The sequence below is a fragment of the Alligator sinensis genome, unplaced genomic scaffold (genome assembly GCF_000455745.1).
Source record: "Alligator sinensis unplaced genomic scaffold, ASM45574v1 scaffold1391_1, whole genome shotgun sequence".
Classification (NCBI taxonomy): Eukaryota; Metazoa; Chordata; order Crocodylia; family Alligatoridae; genus Alligator; species Alligator sinensis.
The window spans coordinates 564097-579939 of record NW_005842761.1 but is presented as its reverse complement, the minus strand read 5'-3'; the positions used below and the strand labels follow the sequence as shown (position 1 = coordinate 579939).

Below are 15843 nucleotides of genomic sequence, written 5' to 3'. Positions count from 1 at the left end.
GGCGGGGCGGGGGGGGGATGGAGGGCGGGGGGCTCCCAGCCAAGCTCCCCTCTCCTCCCCCACACCAGGTGCTGGCATTCACCTGCATCTGTGCCCTGCCTGGTGGGACAGAGGGGGGGCAGGCAGCCCAGGCAGTAGGGACAGCATAGGGACCCTTCCCCACCCCCATCTGCCAGGACTAGTGCACTTCAGGGGCAGCCCCACTCCCGCCCCCACACATGGACAGGCTTCCTGAGCCAGCATGGGAACCCAGGAGTCCTGGCTCTGGACACGTGCAGCTGTGCCAAGCTTGCACGCAGGTGTACAGCAGTAGGGGCCAGGGCTCATGGCAGGTGATGCCCAGCCTTGTACAGCAGTAGGGGCCAGGGCTCATGGCAGGGGATGCCCAGCCTGGGGGGAGGGCAGAGCCCCCCAGTGGAGAGGCAGGAGGGAGGGGAGGGCATTCACACAAGCGGGGGCACCATAGCCCATATACCTGTGTTTTGGGTAGCTGACGGGAGTGCACAGGGCATAGCTACAGGTCCAGGACAAGGTCCAGTGGAAGCAGTGAGGGGCTAGGGCTGGGGCACTGGGGGAGTGTAAGCCAAACCCTGTTGCTCCTCCTTATGGTAACTTCCAAATGGACAAATGGTTGAGAGGAGCAAGGGACAGATAGAGGGAGGATGGGTGGATAGGCAGAGGAAAGGACTGCTGCTGGAGGAATGGGCGGAGAGAGAGGGAGGGATGGATGTACGGATGGATGGAGAGGTGTTTGTATGGAAAGATGGATGAATGAGAGATGGCTATGCGTAGGGAAGGATAAATGACTGGAAGCAAGGAGAGAGAAAATGGATGGAAGCAGTTGGATGAATGGGTGAACAGGCTGAGGCCCAGACAGGAAGCTTGGATGAGAGGTGGCTGGAAGGATAGATTGATGAAAGGGAAAATATGGAGAGAGACAGAGCGATAGAGAGACACAGGTGAATGGTACACGGATGGATGGAAGGAGAGCTAGGAAATGGAGGGATGGAAGGATGGCTAAATGGATGAATAGAGAAAAGATGACAGCGGGAGGCATGCATAGAGGAAAGAGGGAGGCATGAATAGCTGGGAAAATGGATGAAGTGAGAGACAGAAAGGAAATGGAGGCATGGGGGGAAGGACTCGCTGAATAGCAGCAGAGATGGGGGGAGGGTCTGGCACAGACACACGGTGACCCAGATCAGGCCCCGCTCTGCCAGCAACTGCGCAGATGAGAGCGAAACACTCCCTACCCCAAGGAGCCCAGGGGAGCTAGACTGGGAAGAGCTTCTCCCCCAGTTTGCACATGGGAAAACTGAGGCACAGAAACCTGTGGCAGGGCAGGGTATTCAATCTGGGGGACCTGAGCCCCAGCACCATGCCTGATGCCCAGGACCGTGCTCCTCTCTTTGGGTTGTCATCAGGCCTGGCTCAGGACTCCCAAGGGGGCCCCACATGCAAAGCCAGGCACTGGAGGGGGGGAAGGAAAGAAGAGCCAGGCTGACCTTCCCCTGCAACGTGGCCCTGGGGGTGGTATCCTGTGCATGCACCCTCCCCACCCTCCCCACCCCAGAGGCCGCATGCACAGGGAAGGGACAGCACAGGGTTGCAGAGAGGGGGACACCATGCTCCAATCACCCCCAGAGAGCATCCCCTGTGGGGGGGAGACAGGGAACAGCCCTCACATCCACAGAGGACCTGAACCAGGGAGGGGGGACGCGCCCTTGGGACCAAGGGTTTCTGGTTAGTGCCCATACGTCACAGGAGCCTGGCAGTTTGCAGGCCTGTCAAGCCATGGAGGGCTGTCTTGGGGGGCTAGGCCCCCAGCCATCCCAGAGGTGCGGGTGGCACTCCTGGCCGTGTGTCCTGACAGCTGTCAGTCCGGCAGGGATTTGGGACCCAAGCAGTTTGGTGCATCCACCCGCCGGGCATTGCCCCCTGTGGGTCAGAACCAGAACCCAGGGACCTGCACTGCCCAGCACAGCCACAGGGTGACCCATGGGCCCAGGCCAGAGCCAGATGCTGCTGAGAACAGACACGGCTCAGCTCAGACACCAGGGGAAGGGAAAGGGAAGGGGGAAGTGGAAAAGGGGCCCCAATGACAGACACTCACCAGTGGAGCGCCGCACTGCAGGGGAGAGAAGAAGAGAGAAAGCAGTGTTACACCCATGGGCAGGGGACACAGGACATCCCACAATGACCCTTCCTCCATGGCCAGCCCCCATCTCCTGAGCCAGTGACATCCCCAATCTCCTTCCCACTCCCCAGAGATGCTCCCCAAGCCCTTCAGTGATCTAACCCCACCTCCCTCATCCTTCAGACACCCCATGGGGCCTGTCTTCCCCCCAGGAGAGCTCCCCAACCCTCCCCCATGACTCACACTCGCAGATAGGCTTGGGGGAGGTCCAGCGCCCTGCCTTGGTGCAGTTGCTGCGGGAGCTGCCCACCAGGCGGAAGCCAGAGTTGCAGTGATACTCCACCCAGGTGCCCTCCACTGGCACCCGCTCCATGGCCTGGGGCACTGCCCGCCCATTCTCCAGGCTCAGGTGAATCTTGGGGCACATCCTCACTGTGGGGGGAGAGGGCAGAGGGGATCATTAGCGCTGGTTCTGGATCCTGAATCCCAAGATCTCCCTGCCTGGGGCAAGATCTGAGCCAGCACCCACTAGAGGGGAAACGGCTCTAAACCAGCCAGTCCTGCTGACCCAGGCTACATCAGACCTAGTGTCCTACTAGAGGGGGAAGACCCCCGGCCCTATCCCCTCCTGCTAAAGCCAGGCTCCTTGTCGCCCCATGCGTGGGTTAGATTTGAGCTGGCACCTCCTAGAGGGGAAGAGACCATGTCTTTTGCACCCAAGTCTGTTCCAGTGCCCAGAGGGTGGGTGACTCACGGCAGCGGCTGGGGTGGCTCATGTCGGTCCAGGTCCCATTGCGAAGGCACTGGCGCACCTTGGGGCCCACGATCTCGCGGTCAGGCCGGCACACGTACTCAATCTCATAGTTGAAGGGCAGGAAGCGCACAGTCTGCACCTGGTCAGGGGTGAGACCCCGGTACCGGATACCCCCATCCCGCGGTGGGTGGATGATCTCACAGCCTGGGGACAAAAACAGGCACACTCAGGAGGGGGGCAGCCCTTGGGCTGGGGCCAGGGGGCAGATGGTGGGAGTAGCAGGGGAAGCTGATTGTGCTCAGGGCCAGTGGGTGAGCCAGTGTCTATACAGGTGTGTGTATGTACATCTGCCTGTGTCCCCTTTCTGCTCATGTTGTGTTCCTCATGCTTGTGTACCTACCTTTGTTTTGTGTAACAGAGAGAAAGTGCGTGTGTGTGTGTGTGTGTGTGTGTGTGTGTAGCAAGTCCCAGAAAGATCCTTTGTATGCATGTTGTATCCCCCAGACTTCTCCCTGATTTGTATTCCTCATGGTTGTGTGTTGTATTTCCCAGAACTGTGTGTGTGCTCTATTCCCCGTGTTTATGTCTATGTGTTATATTCTCCAAGGTTGTTTGTGCATTTTATTCTCCATGGTTGTGTGTACTGTATTCCCCATCTTTGTGTCTCTGTGCTGTAACTCCCTATAAGTGTACATGCTTTTTACTCTGTGTGTGTGTGTGTGTGTGTGTGTGTGTGTGTGTGTGTTATTCCCCATGTTAGTGTTGTATTTTCCACCTTCTGTCTGCAGTTCTTTTTGGAGACAAAACCTGTGCATGTGTGCGCGCTTGTTTGACGGAAAGCTGGACAGCCTGAATGAGAGAATCTTTCCTCTGTGTGTGCTGAACTCCTTTTGTGTGCATGTATACATGCAGAGAGTATCCATGAGTGCCTGCATGTGCATGGGTATCGGGGGCAGAGGTGTTGTACATGCATGTGTGCATCCAGGGGTGTTCATGGGATCTGGCTGTGCGCTCCTATGGGATTGTCCAAGCCCACCCCCCAGGGGTGAGCCAGGACACAGGGGGGCAGGATGAGCAGCTCTCCCCATGGCTGCGGAGTGCTACAGCGGGGAGCTGAAGGGTCCCTCGTACCTTCGGTGCTGTTGAGCCGCAGTGCCCCAGCCCCGGGTTCTGCACCTAGTGCCAAACTCAGCAGAAGCAGCAGCATCTGGAGGGGCAAGAAGATGAGGCAGTGAGAAAGGGCCTACCAGAGGAAGGGGTTTTGGCTGCCAGCCCCTCATAGCACCCCAGGCACTCTCTGACACAAGGCTACCCCAGGACAAGTGGCCCAAATTTTCCTTCTCTTGTTCCTCCCAGAGCCCCTGGCCTCCCACCCACTAGACCCCTTTCCAGAGCCAGGACAGACCCCCAGCACCCCCCCGGCAGCCCAAGCTCTATAACCTGTGCACCAGTCAGCACTGAATGTATACAAGCTTTTAATAATAAATCATCATCCTTCTCCCTGTGGGACTTGGCATTTTGTCCCCATGGCCTGTCTGCAGGCTGGGGCCCATCTTGCCTGACTCCCCTCAGGCTGATCAGCAGGAGTTTAGCCTGGCTCCAAAGAGCTCATAAATGATTAAGAGCGCTCTAAATCAGAGGCAGGAAGAGATTTATTTTCATCCCTTCAGCACCCCTGTCTGCTATGAACAATCAATAGTTCACAGTATTGCAAATCAGCAGCCTTCACTCATTTGATGGGTTTATTTCTGCAGTCGTACGGTGCCCCCTGCCTGCCAGCAACTGCACTGGCATTCCCGTTTGTGGGGAAATTCCACCATTTTGACTTTTTTTTTTGCTCCCTGTCGACATGAAAAACAAATCTGCCTGCAGAGTGACACTGGCAAAAAGTATATATTCTTTTGGGCCAGGCAGAAAGTCCCGCTGCAGGTCAATGACAGCTTTGTGCTCTGACTTCCGCCTGTCACAGAACAATTCATAATACAGTGTAAAGAGGAACAAGGCTGTGAGCAGAAAGTTGCCTTGACATGAAAAATTGATTTGGAACATGATCCAAACACTTCTTCTCCAAGGTTTTTCTTTTAACCCCTAATAAGGTCCCATCCAAATGGGAAACCGCTCATGGGAAGATGCTTGTCCAGAACAGCATTTCACTCATGTCGTGTTGCAAAGTTTGGACCTGTACGTGGCTTAATCCTATTAGTCATGGAGAATACGGGCCATCAGAGCCCTCTCTTACTATTGCTGTTAGCAGTAGAGGTAGTTTGGGGCACTTTGGCCAGGTTGGCAGGAGGGGGCATTTCCCACCTCACCATTTGACTTATTTTACCCAAGGGTAACCCCCAGCCCCAGCCTGCCGGTCACTGAAGGAACCAAAAGGGCCTTTGGAAGTGGGCACTGCCTGGCCAGGGAAGCCCCAGGCACCCACACATCTCCTCCAGCACAGCACAGCACAGCACAGCACAGCACAGCACAGCACAACAGCCACCCTCCCCGTGTGGTGCCACAGGACAACACCCCACACAACATGGGGCAGAACCATCGGTCAGCCAGAATGACAGGGGGCATCCACCTGGGGTCTATCCCTGGCTCCAAGAAAAGATTTGGGTCTGGTGGGTTACAGCTGAGGGGATGAAGCAGGACTCCTCGGTTCTGTAGGAGTCTGGCACTGGAAGGGACCTCCTAGGTCTCTGACCCTAGACCCCTGCTGGGAGTCAGGGAGCTCTACAAACTGCCATAGACACACACACCAGAGAAGCAGGGACAGGAAAAGATGTGACAACCCCACTCCTACTTGGGACACTTGCAGATCAACAGCATCCAGACACAAGGGCAGCAGGGACAGACTTGTGCACCCAAAGGAGAGCTCATTCCTTGCAGCAGCTGAAGGAAGGCAACTAAGACACACACACAGGTATGCGCAAGCATGTGCATGCACACGCACGTACACACACAAAATCAGGCCACCACTCATCTTGCCTAGCAGAAAGAAGGGACACACAGAAAGACATGAGGACTACCATATTTATTCAAATCCAAGGTGAGATTTCTTTCCCCAGTTAGCATGGGGGGTAGGGGGCTTGTCTTGGATTCAAATATGGTCTGGGGGAAACAGCAGTTCAGCTCTGGCTTTGGCTCCAAGTTCAGGGCTAAAGCTGGAGCTGAGCTGCCACCTGCCCCATATTGCAGGGGAGATGGCATGAAGCCAAAGACAGTGCAGGGGAGACCATGAGGTGGGGGGGATGGACCTGCAGCCTTTTCCCTGGTGCCCCCCACCCCTTGCTCCACTCTCCCCAGCTGCTCTGCTCCTTTACCTCCACTCTGGTTCCTCCAGCCCCAACCCAGCCCAGCCTGGAGCTGCAACCCCTTCTCCCTGGTTGGACTGGGCTGAGGCCTGGCCAGGGCCATGCTGCTGCTGCTAACCTGGAGTTAGAGCAGAGCTGTGGGGTGGGCAGAGAGTTGTTGGGGGGGGATGGGACAGAACTAGGGGGCAGAGCGGGGGGTGGCTGCAGGGAGGGGAACAGGGTAGGGAAGGCATGGAGTAGGTACGAGCTTAGGCACAGAGGGTACATGGCAGGGGCGGGTGCATGGTAGAGGGCAGGCAAGGGCATGGTGGGGACAAGGATCAAGGGAGCAAGGAGTGGGGATCTGGCCCCTTGCCCCTACTTTAGACACCACAGCAGGGGGCCGGGCAAATTTAAGATTACCTTCCACTAACTAGATTCTATACATGGCAAAAGTATCATGCACTCCAGATGGATATAGCAGACAGACAGACAAATACACACACACACACACACACACCACAGTCTGCATCTTGTCCAGCCTGGGGAAAATGGGACATATACTGGGACACACATTCAGAGACAGAGAAGTGGTTAGGCATCCTGCCCTCCCTTCTGCACAACATTCAGAGATAAAGAGAAAAGTGCTCATCTGTCCAGCTGGGGGAGGCAGCAAGAAAACAACCATACACCTGTAGAGAGACACACACGTGTGCGTGCACACACACACACACACACACACACACACACACACACACACACACTCCTTTTGTTATTTGAATGGCAACATGGTTTTATCATCTTGTAATTGTTGGTTCTGTAAAACAGCCTGCTTCCCTTTAAGCCAGTGGTTCTCAAACTTTTTAGACTCAAAGCACTGTTCATTAAATTCAAGGCACCCGTTGTTCGGCTCAGGGCACCCCCTGAAAAATCTCAGCTCTCATTTTTCACTTGTTTTCTGACCACAGAAAAGAAATTGAACAACTCTTCTGGTGCTGAGAATTCAGACAGACCACAGCCTGTCTGAACGCTTTAACACTCTGAATTCCCATTTCAGTTCTCTGGGTTGATCTTGTGAATCATGTTAGCGCACCAGCATTGAGTAGCACTCCAACAGCATCCTTGAAAGGCTCTCAAGACACCTCAGGGTGCCACAGATCCTGGTTGAAAAATCACTGCTTTAAGCTTTGCTGTATGTAATACCTGCACTGGTAACTTTGGGAAGGTTGTATATTGTTCATGCTGTGTTGACATGTAGAGTTCCTTGCATTATGCTGTGTTTTCACTTCTCTGAACAGTTTCAGTTATCCCAGAGGCTCTTCAGCAGCTGCTTTCCAAAGGGGTTAGGAGAACAGAGGATGCACTGTACCTTCCAGCAAAGAACAGCAAGGAAGCAAACACACAGGGCAGGGCTCATCTTGTCCAGAGTGGGAAGTAGGATAGACACACACGCACGGAGCAACTCTAATCACTCCAGCAGGGATCGAAGGGACAATACCGTACAACAGGGACACACACACACACACACACACACTGTTGTCTGTCTTGTCCAACCCAGGCAAGTCACACACATAGGGAACACCTAAGCTTATCCAACAGAGGGCAGTAAAAGTGTGTGTGTACTCACACACACAAAAGTCCTCAATTTGTCCAGAAGATGGCATCATGAATGCACACAAATATTTCATACCTTCCAGCCACAGAAGGCAGGAACATACATACATATACATACACCCAGCACTGCCCATTTTCGCCAGTATGGGGCAGAAGTAAAACCTACACACACACACACACACACACACACACACACACACAAAGTGCTCACCTTGTCCAGCAGAGAGCATCACAGAACCTTACACACACACACACACACACACATACACACACACACACCCCAGTGATCATCCAGCAGGGGCCAGTACAAACCCATAGACGTATGTAAGGACCATGTCACATGTTACACTTAGCTCCCGTTAACTGCGCTTAAAATGTGTTCACAGGTTCAAGCAGTAAAACAATCGCTAAGTGCAATCATATCATAGCAAAATTAGGACTTTCTGTGGAAGAGGTTTCTCCCGATCATATTAAGTAACACATGTTCAGCTATTTTCAAAGCACTCCATGTTTCTAGCATGAGCACGGCTTGATGACTGTCAGTCCTAGCCCCAGCACCCCACTGAAGTCTTGGGGCTGGCCCCAGCATTGCAGCCCAACAGTAGCAGAGACCCAGCTCACTGCAAATCCAGCAGCAGAAGTAGCATCCTCTCCCAGCCTCGGTGCTCCATATCTTCCTCACCTGCTGCCAGCGGCAGAGACCCAGCTCACCCCAGTGTGCCAGGGGCAGGTATTTCTGGGCTGGGCTGGGCTGGGCTGGGAGGTCACAGGTAGATATGCAAGTTCTGGTACCCAATGCCAGGGTCAGTATCCAGGGGGATGGGGACAGAGCTAGCTCCAGCCCTGTCCAGAGCAAGCTGAGATCATAGTAAGCATTACTGCGCAATTGTTCAGAACATGTTCTAACTTCTAACATGTCATGGTAATGCTTACTGCGATCTCAGGTAAGTGCTACATGCTAAGCGTCCTGTGTGACAAGGCCCACAGATGCACAACACACAACTTGAAAGAAGTTCTCATCTCAACCAGGAGAGGGCAGAAACAAACACACACACACACACACACACACACACACACACACACACACACGTGCAGACACATGCAAACCAAAGCTCATACCTTCTCGCAGGAGAGAAACACATGCACACACACACACCCGTGCACACAGCACTGCCAATTTAATCTAACATGGGCAGAAAGGACACACACACTCGAGCACGCACACAGAAAGTACTACTGAGCATAGGAGTTCTGGTTATGCTAAGCCGTAATTAAGCTGAGGTTCCCAAGAGAAGCTTGGGAAGAACAGACCTCACTGACCTCCAGATGACTTAAGAAGAAATGTAAAAAGCAAAAATCCATTAAAGAGCAAAGAAGCTGGTACAAGAAGGGACTAGCAGGAGCAAGTCAAAGTAATGAAGGCAAACGCTGAGATAAGAAAGGAGCTGAAGATGCCAGGTGTGCGAACTTGGCAAAAAGAAAAGTAGAAATGGATATTTGAGCAGGAAAACAGATAAGCATTGGCATGAAAATGTAGGTGTTTGAGGTAAAAACAAAAGTGCCACATTAGGTGTTTCTTGTAGAAGCCCCAGGGAGTGGAACTGATGCACAGTGTTGCTACCTTGTCCCAGAAGTTTTACAGAGTTGGCTGGCTGCTAAACAGATTGGCCATTCTACCATCTGAGTGACAGCAAACCTCTCTGCACTTTTGCCACTGAACATGAATTTGAGTCATTCTTTCTCCACCATGCCTGGACTCCAGACGGCCACCCACTAGCACTGGCCTTCCAGAGTGCCCAGACACCAAAAAACAGCCTAAACACTGAAAGCAAAAGTGAGCAAGAAGCCACCCAAACACCACCACACACCTCAGAACAACACTGAGTACTGCCAACCTCTTCCAGAGGGGAGTAGTGTGCACATACACACATGCACATAAACATGTGTACATACACAATATTTTTATCTGATCCAAAATCAGGTAGCACAGGTAGAAATGTATCAATATGCACATGTGCACATGCATGCATGCATACATACAGACACACCTGCTCATCACATCCAACACAGCACAGCACAAACACACAAATGCACATGCATGCATGTGCACACACAGAGCAAGGTTAACACCCTCCTGCAAGGACTACCAAGGAAACACACACACACCACACAGCTGGAGAGAAGTGCTCAGCTCATGCAAAAGAGGACTTCAAGGACACACACACACACACACACACACACACACAAACTAGTTTCTCCAGTCGAGAACAGCAGAAACACAAACACATTCTGACAGACTCATCCCCTCAACAACAGGCAAACAAACCTTCACACACAAACACCCAAGAGTCATACAAGAAAAGGTGGAGAGCAGTGAGTTTAAGGGGGAACACGAGCAGTTTCCAAATACTTGAAAGTCTGCTATAAAAAGAGGAAGAATAACTGTTTATGATGTGATCGGAATAAAAGAGATTTACTTGGAGGGATAGTTCGCATGACTGGAGCACTGTCCTGGATGGGTATAAACTGTTGAGGAAGGGCAGGAAGGGGAGAAGAGGAGGAGGAGTTGCTCTTTATGTAAAAGAGCTGGATGATTGCTCAGAGCTCCAGTATGAAACTGGAAACAGGCCTGTTGAAAGTCTGTGGGTTAGAGTCAGAGGGGAGACTAACAAGGGTTGTCGTGGTGGGTGTGTGTTATGGACCACCAGACCAGGAGGATGAGGCTTTCTCCAAACAGCCAGTGCAAGTTTCCCATGTTCTGGTTCTCATGGGGGACTCCAATCACCTTGACATCTGCTGGGAGGGCAACACAGCAGTGCATGGGCGATCCAGGAAGTTGAAGAAAGAACCAAACCCAGCAGCCTAGAAAAGTTGACTTTTGTCTTGTAGCATGTGTTTCATTTCTCTTTAATTTCATGTTTTAAAAAAAAATGTTGTAACTGTTTGAGCTGACTCTGGGTTCTGGGACAAAAGCCAAGGAGAAGAACTGTTCAGTTTTGAATGTTGTTCCTGGGCTTAGGCCTTACGAGGAAAGGCTGAAAACTATGGTTATTTAACCTGGAGAAGAGAAAACTGGGGGAGGGGTGGTATTTGAAAAGTCTTCGAATACTTGAAGGGCAATTACAGAGAAGATAGAGATGGGTTCATCTCTGTAGCTGTAAGGGACAGGACTAGAAGCAATGGCCTCAAGCTGCAGTACAGGAAATTTAGGCTGCAGATTAGGAGGAACTTTCTGAGTATGAGGGTGGTCAAGCACTGGAAGAGGCTACCTAGGGAAGTGGTGAAATGTCCATCCCTGGAAATTTTCAAAAGCAGGTTAGACAGACACTTGGCTGGGATGGCCTGGTCATGGATGATTCTGCTTTGAGCAGGGGCCTGGACTAGATGACTTTATGAGGTCCCTTCCAGCCCTACTTTCCTATGATCCTATGATCATATACTACCTCCCACTATTCGTTATAATAATTTATCACAGTGTTTTAATTACTTTTGGTAATTAGCATACCTAACCTATTAAAGCCTCTCTCTTTAGGGTTCTAATAAATTAAGGTTTATAATCCCATTGTCTGATAACATTTGATCAGTCAATTGACTGAGTATTTTCTGATCAGTCAAATACCCCACCTGAGTCAGAACGTATGCTAATGGGACAAGCTGCCCAGGTAAATTGTGGACTCTCCCTCACTGGAGGTTTTCAGGAAGAGGCTGGATGGGCGAGTGCCTGGGAGGGTGGAGGAATCGCGCAGCCTGTACTGGCACAGGGCGTGGGACTGTGTGAGCCTTGGAGTCCTCCTAACTTGACAGCTCTATGAGTCCATCTCCTCCCACAACAGTCAGGTACAATATGCACACGGTGTCTCCTCAGAGCTCAGCCCCCACAATGGCAGGGAGCAAGAAGGACACAAACCTGCTCAAGGATTCATCCTTCTGATGGGAGCAACAGGAAGACACGCTCATCTATGCATGCACACAGAGAAAATGCTCCTCTTCTAGGACAGCACTGGTAGGCACCTCCTGAGCCATCGAGTTCAGTCTCCTGCATTTCCAGGCTATTGTTTATCCAAGAAATCCCCCAAATCCCCACTTCAAGCCCTCACATGTGGTGGCGTAACTAAGGAGGTGCAACTAGGGCAATCACCCCAAATGCTGAGTTGGGGGGTGGGGAATAAGGGAAAGTCACTGCTCCCCTGTATATGGAAGGTGCCCCGGGCACCTGGCTGCACCATTACTCTGCTCACACACCCCACCAGGCATATGGTACAACACGTCACAGGTGAAAACAGGGGAGAGGAGGGCACTGCCAATGCCCTGCCCCTGCCGTAACCAGGAAGGAGCTGGTGATATCCTCTCAGAGGACCTCAGAGAGAGGACCAGCAAGGTCTATATTAGAAAGGAAAGTGAAAAATCCCACAGCCCTAACCAGTCTGACCAAGGGGACAAATTCCACATTTGACAATTGGTGTGAGCCTGAGGTAGAGAGCAAGAGCCTCTGCCCAGAATCCTCTAACCGGTACCCCCACCCCCCGAACCCACCCTGCCAAAAAACAACCCAAACTGGTAACATTTGTGAGGGGGAACATTTACTTGGTACATTCAATTGGTAACCAGACAATGCCCTGAGGTATGGGACACCAGACACACACTGCACTGTAAGAGATACATCTCCACACCCCAGCCTGGAGAGTGCAAACACTTGACAGTACATCACACCCACTAAGTGTTGAGCCAGAACCCCCTGTCCCATCACACCAACCTCTCTGCAAATTAAATGGATCTGGTTCAATCATAAGATGTGGGTTTCTTGTCCCTTTCCCTTTGCTTGGAAGACTATTCCAAAACTTCCCACAGGGCACAGCAAGGAAATACATGCACAAGCACAGCCAGGCTCCCGGCATCACGGAGGGGGTAAGAAACACACAAGCTAAGCATGGCTCACTGCTTAGCAGAAGGTAGCAAGGGACCGTGTGCATGCATTCACATACACACACACACACACACACACACACACACACACAGAGCAGGGCTCTTAGCTCTTACTATCACGGCATACTCGCATATGCAGGAGGTGTTCCTTCTAGTAGGTGTGCATGCATGTGCGTGCACACACATAAAAAAAACCAAGTTCATCTTCTCCAGCAAAGAGTAAATGAGATATATATACACAGTCATTCATGTGCACACACATGCAGGCATACACACACACACACACACACACACACACTATAGACAAATACACAGCAGGACTCATCCCCTACTGCAGGGATCTATATGGATAACACACACAAAAGGGCTTATAACTCCAGAAGAGAGTGGCAGGGACACACACACGGACACACACAAACACACTGCCAGTCTTGTTCAGAGTGAATCAGACAGGACACACAAAATGCTATTCGCATTTTCCATGAGGGACCAGAAATGACACATAAAAAGACCCGCACAGAGAAACACACACCCACGTTCAGAAAAATGTTGCTCTTGCCCAGAAAATGACAACATGACCACATGTGTGCTAACAGAACCCTCTTCTGCACACCAGAGGGTCACTAACACACACTCTCTCTTACAGAAGGACACACACACACACACACACACACACACACACACACAGTAAGAGATGCTCAATTTGTCCAGCAGGGGGCAGCAAGAAAACATATACACACATACACCCAGTTTCTCTCTCTCTCACACACACACACACACACACACACAGAGCAGGCCTCAGGTCCTGCAGCAGGGGACAGAGGATGAGTGCATACTGTAGCACTCACTTCATCCAGTAGGCAGCAGAAAAGAAACAGATACACACATGTGCGTGCACACACACACAGAGCAGGCAGAGAGTGGTTAAGTTAAGACATTCTCCCCTTGTACTCGGCCTTAGTGAGGCCGCAGCTGGAGTACTGCGACCAGTTTTGGGCTCCACAATTCAAAAAGGATGTGGAGAAGCTTGAGAGAGTCCAGAGAAGAGCCATGCGCATGATCAGAGGTCAGGGAAGCAGACCCTACGATGACAGGCTGAGAGCCCTGGGGCTCTTTAGCCTGGAAAAGCGCAGGCTCAGGGGTGATCTGATGGCCACCTATAAGTTTATTAGGGGTGACCACCAGCATCTGGGGGAACGTCTGTTCACCAGAGCGCCCCAAGGGATGACGACTAGGTCGAATGGTCACAAACTACTACAAGACCGTTTCAGGCTGGACATAAGGAAGAATTTCTTTACTGTCCGAGCCCCCAAGGTCTGGAACAGCCTGCCACCGGAGGTGGTTCAAGCGCCTACATTGAACACCTTCAAGAGCAAACTGGATGCTTATCTTGCTGGGATCCTATGACCCCAGCTGACTTCCTGCCCTTTGGGCAGGGCGCTGGACTCGATGATCTTCCGAGGTCCCTTCCAGCCCTGATGTCTATAAAATCTATGAAATCTATGAAGTTTTCTAGCTGGGGGAAACACATAAATGCAGACACACATACACACACAGATGAGCCCTGTGCCTCACCTGGTACAGAGCAGGGGGGACACAAACACAAACACACCAGGGCTCACACTAGGAGTCAGCAAACACTTGCATACACAAACACAGACTAAGGCTCCTGTCATCCAGGAAGGGGCAGCAGAGACATGCACACCCTGTAACCACACCACAGGGCCCGTTCCCAAAAGAGGATTGTGAAACTTCCACGTGTCTGGGGGGGACACAGACCTGGGGGCCACACACTGCATAGGTGGATGCCCCCCAGCTCCCCCACACCACTCGCATAGTGTGGGCAGTTTAGCTCCCCCTTCTCCTAGCTGTACACTGCGCAGGCAGGCCCCCCTACCACCCCTGCAGCACAGACAGCCTGGCTCTTCTTACACAGCGCAAACAGCAGAGAGGGGAGTGGGCGCTGTGTGCATGGCTGGGAGGCAAGGGAGCCGTGCTGCCCAGTGCCACTCCCCCCACTGCATGCACAACTCAAGCAGCCCAGCTTCCCCCCAGCCTCCACTCCACAGTCCGGTTCCCCCCACCCCACTACATACAAAGCCCCCCCCCCCCCCCCCAGCCACATGCCACCACCCACCTGAAGTGTGAGCAGCCTGGCTCCCTTTGCTGTGTGCAGCCTGGGCACTCCCACCCCTCCTAGAACAGGAGCAACTGGAGCTGGGGCAGACCACATGCTAACCTAACAGGGGCTGCCTGTGGCCTGTGGGCCACCGCTTGGACAGCCCTGCCTTAGAGCAAAGAGTCACATAATTCATGTGTGAACACACCCAGTGAAAGGCTCAGCACAAGTGCACACACACAGCAGGGCCCTACAGCAGGAGATAACCCACATCCACACAGATGACCATGGAGCACCTCATCGCCCTTGCAGAGACAAGCCCAGTAGCCGCCCAGCAGTGCCGCACTCCTTTCTGTACCTTGCTGTGGGGGGTGGGGGCAGCCCTGTTCCCTCCTCACTGCTCTGGAGGAGCTCCTTTGCTTGCAGGGAGGTTGGAGTCGCTCTCCTCACCAGTCTCTCATCCCTGAAAGAAGCAGAGCACAAAATATCCCTGTCAGGCCATCCCTGGCCCCTCCATCCTCCCGTTCCTCCTCACGGCTGGGGGTGAGGTAGAGCTCTCTTTGCTCAGGGATGCAGTGTGAGGGGCTGTCATGGGTCCCTGGGCTCCAGTGCACGAGCCCCAAGTCTCTGAGTTAAGGGGCAGGCTCTGGAGCAGCCACATGCTCCCCAAAACATGCACTGGCACCAGCTTGGGGCAACATGCTAGGTGCACGCCCTCCAGATTTGAGAGTGCGGCATTGCACTGACTGCCACAACTGAGGTTCCTCCCCAGAGCTGGGTACATCTGCCCAGTGCTCCCTGGATGGGTAAGATGAGACTATAGAGCATGGCAAAGGAGAAAGGAAATTCAAAGGTTACCAAAGATAAGGACATGGTAGGATCAGCCGGAAGAGCCCATGGGTACAGGGCACACTTCTGCAGAGAGGTTTCCACAGCAACAGAGAATAGCTGGAGTCCCAGCAGTTCTGAGCTCTCTTGCAAATGACCCATCTGGCTATGATGGGCTGGACAG

The 15843-nt window shown here is 52.6% G+C and overlaps 1 protein-coding gene across 5 annotated transcripts in view; it reads right to left on the bottom strand.

Annotated features, from left to right (window-relative positions):
* Positions 1-15502, bottom strand: part of GABBR1 (gamma-aminobutyric acid type B receptor subunit 1) — a 37197-nt gene extending 21695 nt beyond the window's left edge. Inside the window, exons 1-5 of one of the 5 annotated variants that reach the window (XR_003096446.1) lie at positions 15190-15502; positions 4023-4098; positions 2892-3095; positions 2381-2569; positions 2114-2128 (exon numbers count right to left, since the gene is read on the bottom strand). Coding sequence is in view for 2 of the 5 variants with exons in the window: in XM_025216681.1 (XP_025072466.1) it covers positions 2114-2128; positions 2381-2569; positions 2892-3095; positions 4023-4098 (484 nt within the window). In the remaining 3 variants the exon portion in view is untranslated. The remainder of the gene's footprint in view (positions 1-2113; positions 2129-2380; positions 2570-2891; positions 3096-4022; positions 4099-15189) is intronic. The other 4 variants (XR_003096445.1, XR_003096447.1, XM_025216681.1 and 1 more) reach the window with 4 other exon arrangements.
* Positions 15503-15843: the final 341 nt, after the last annotated feature.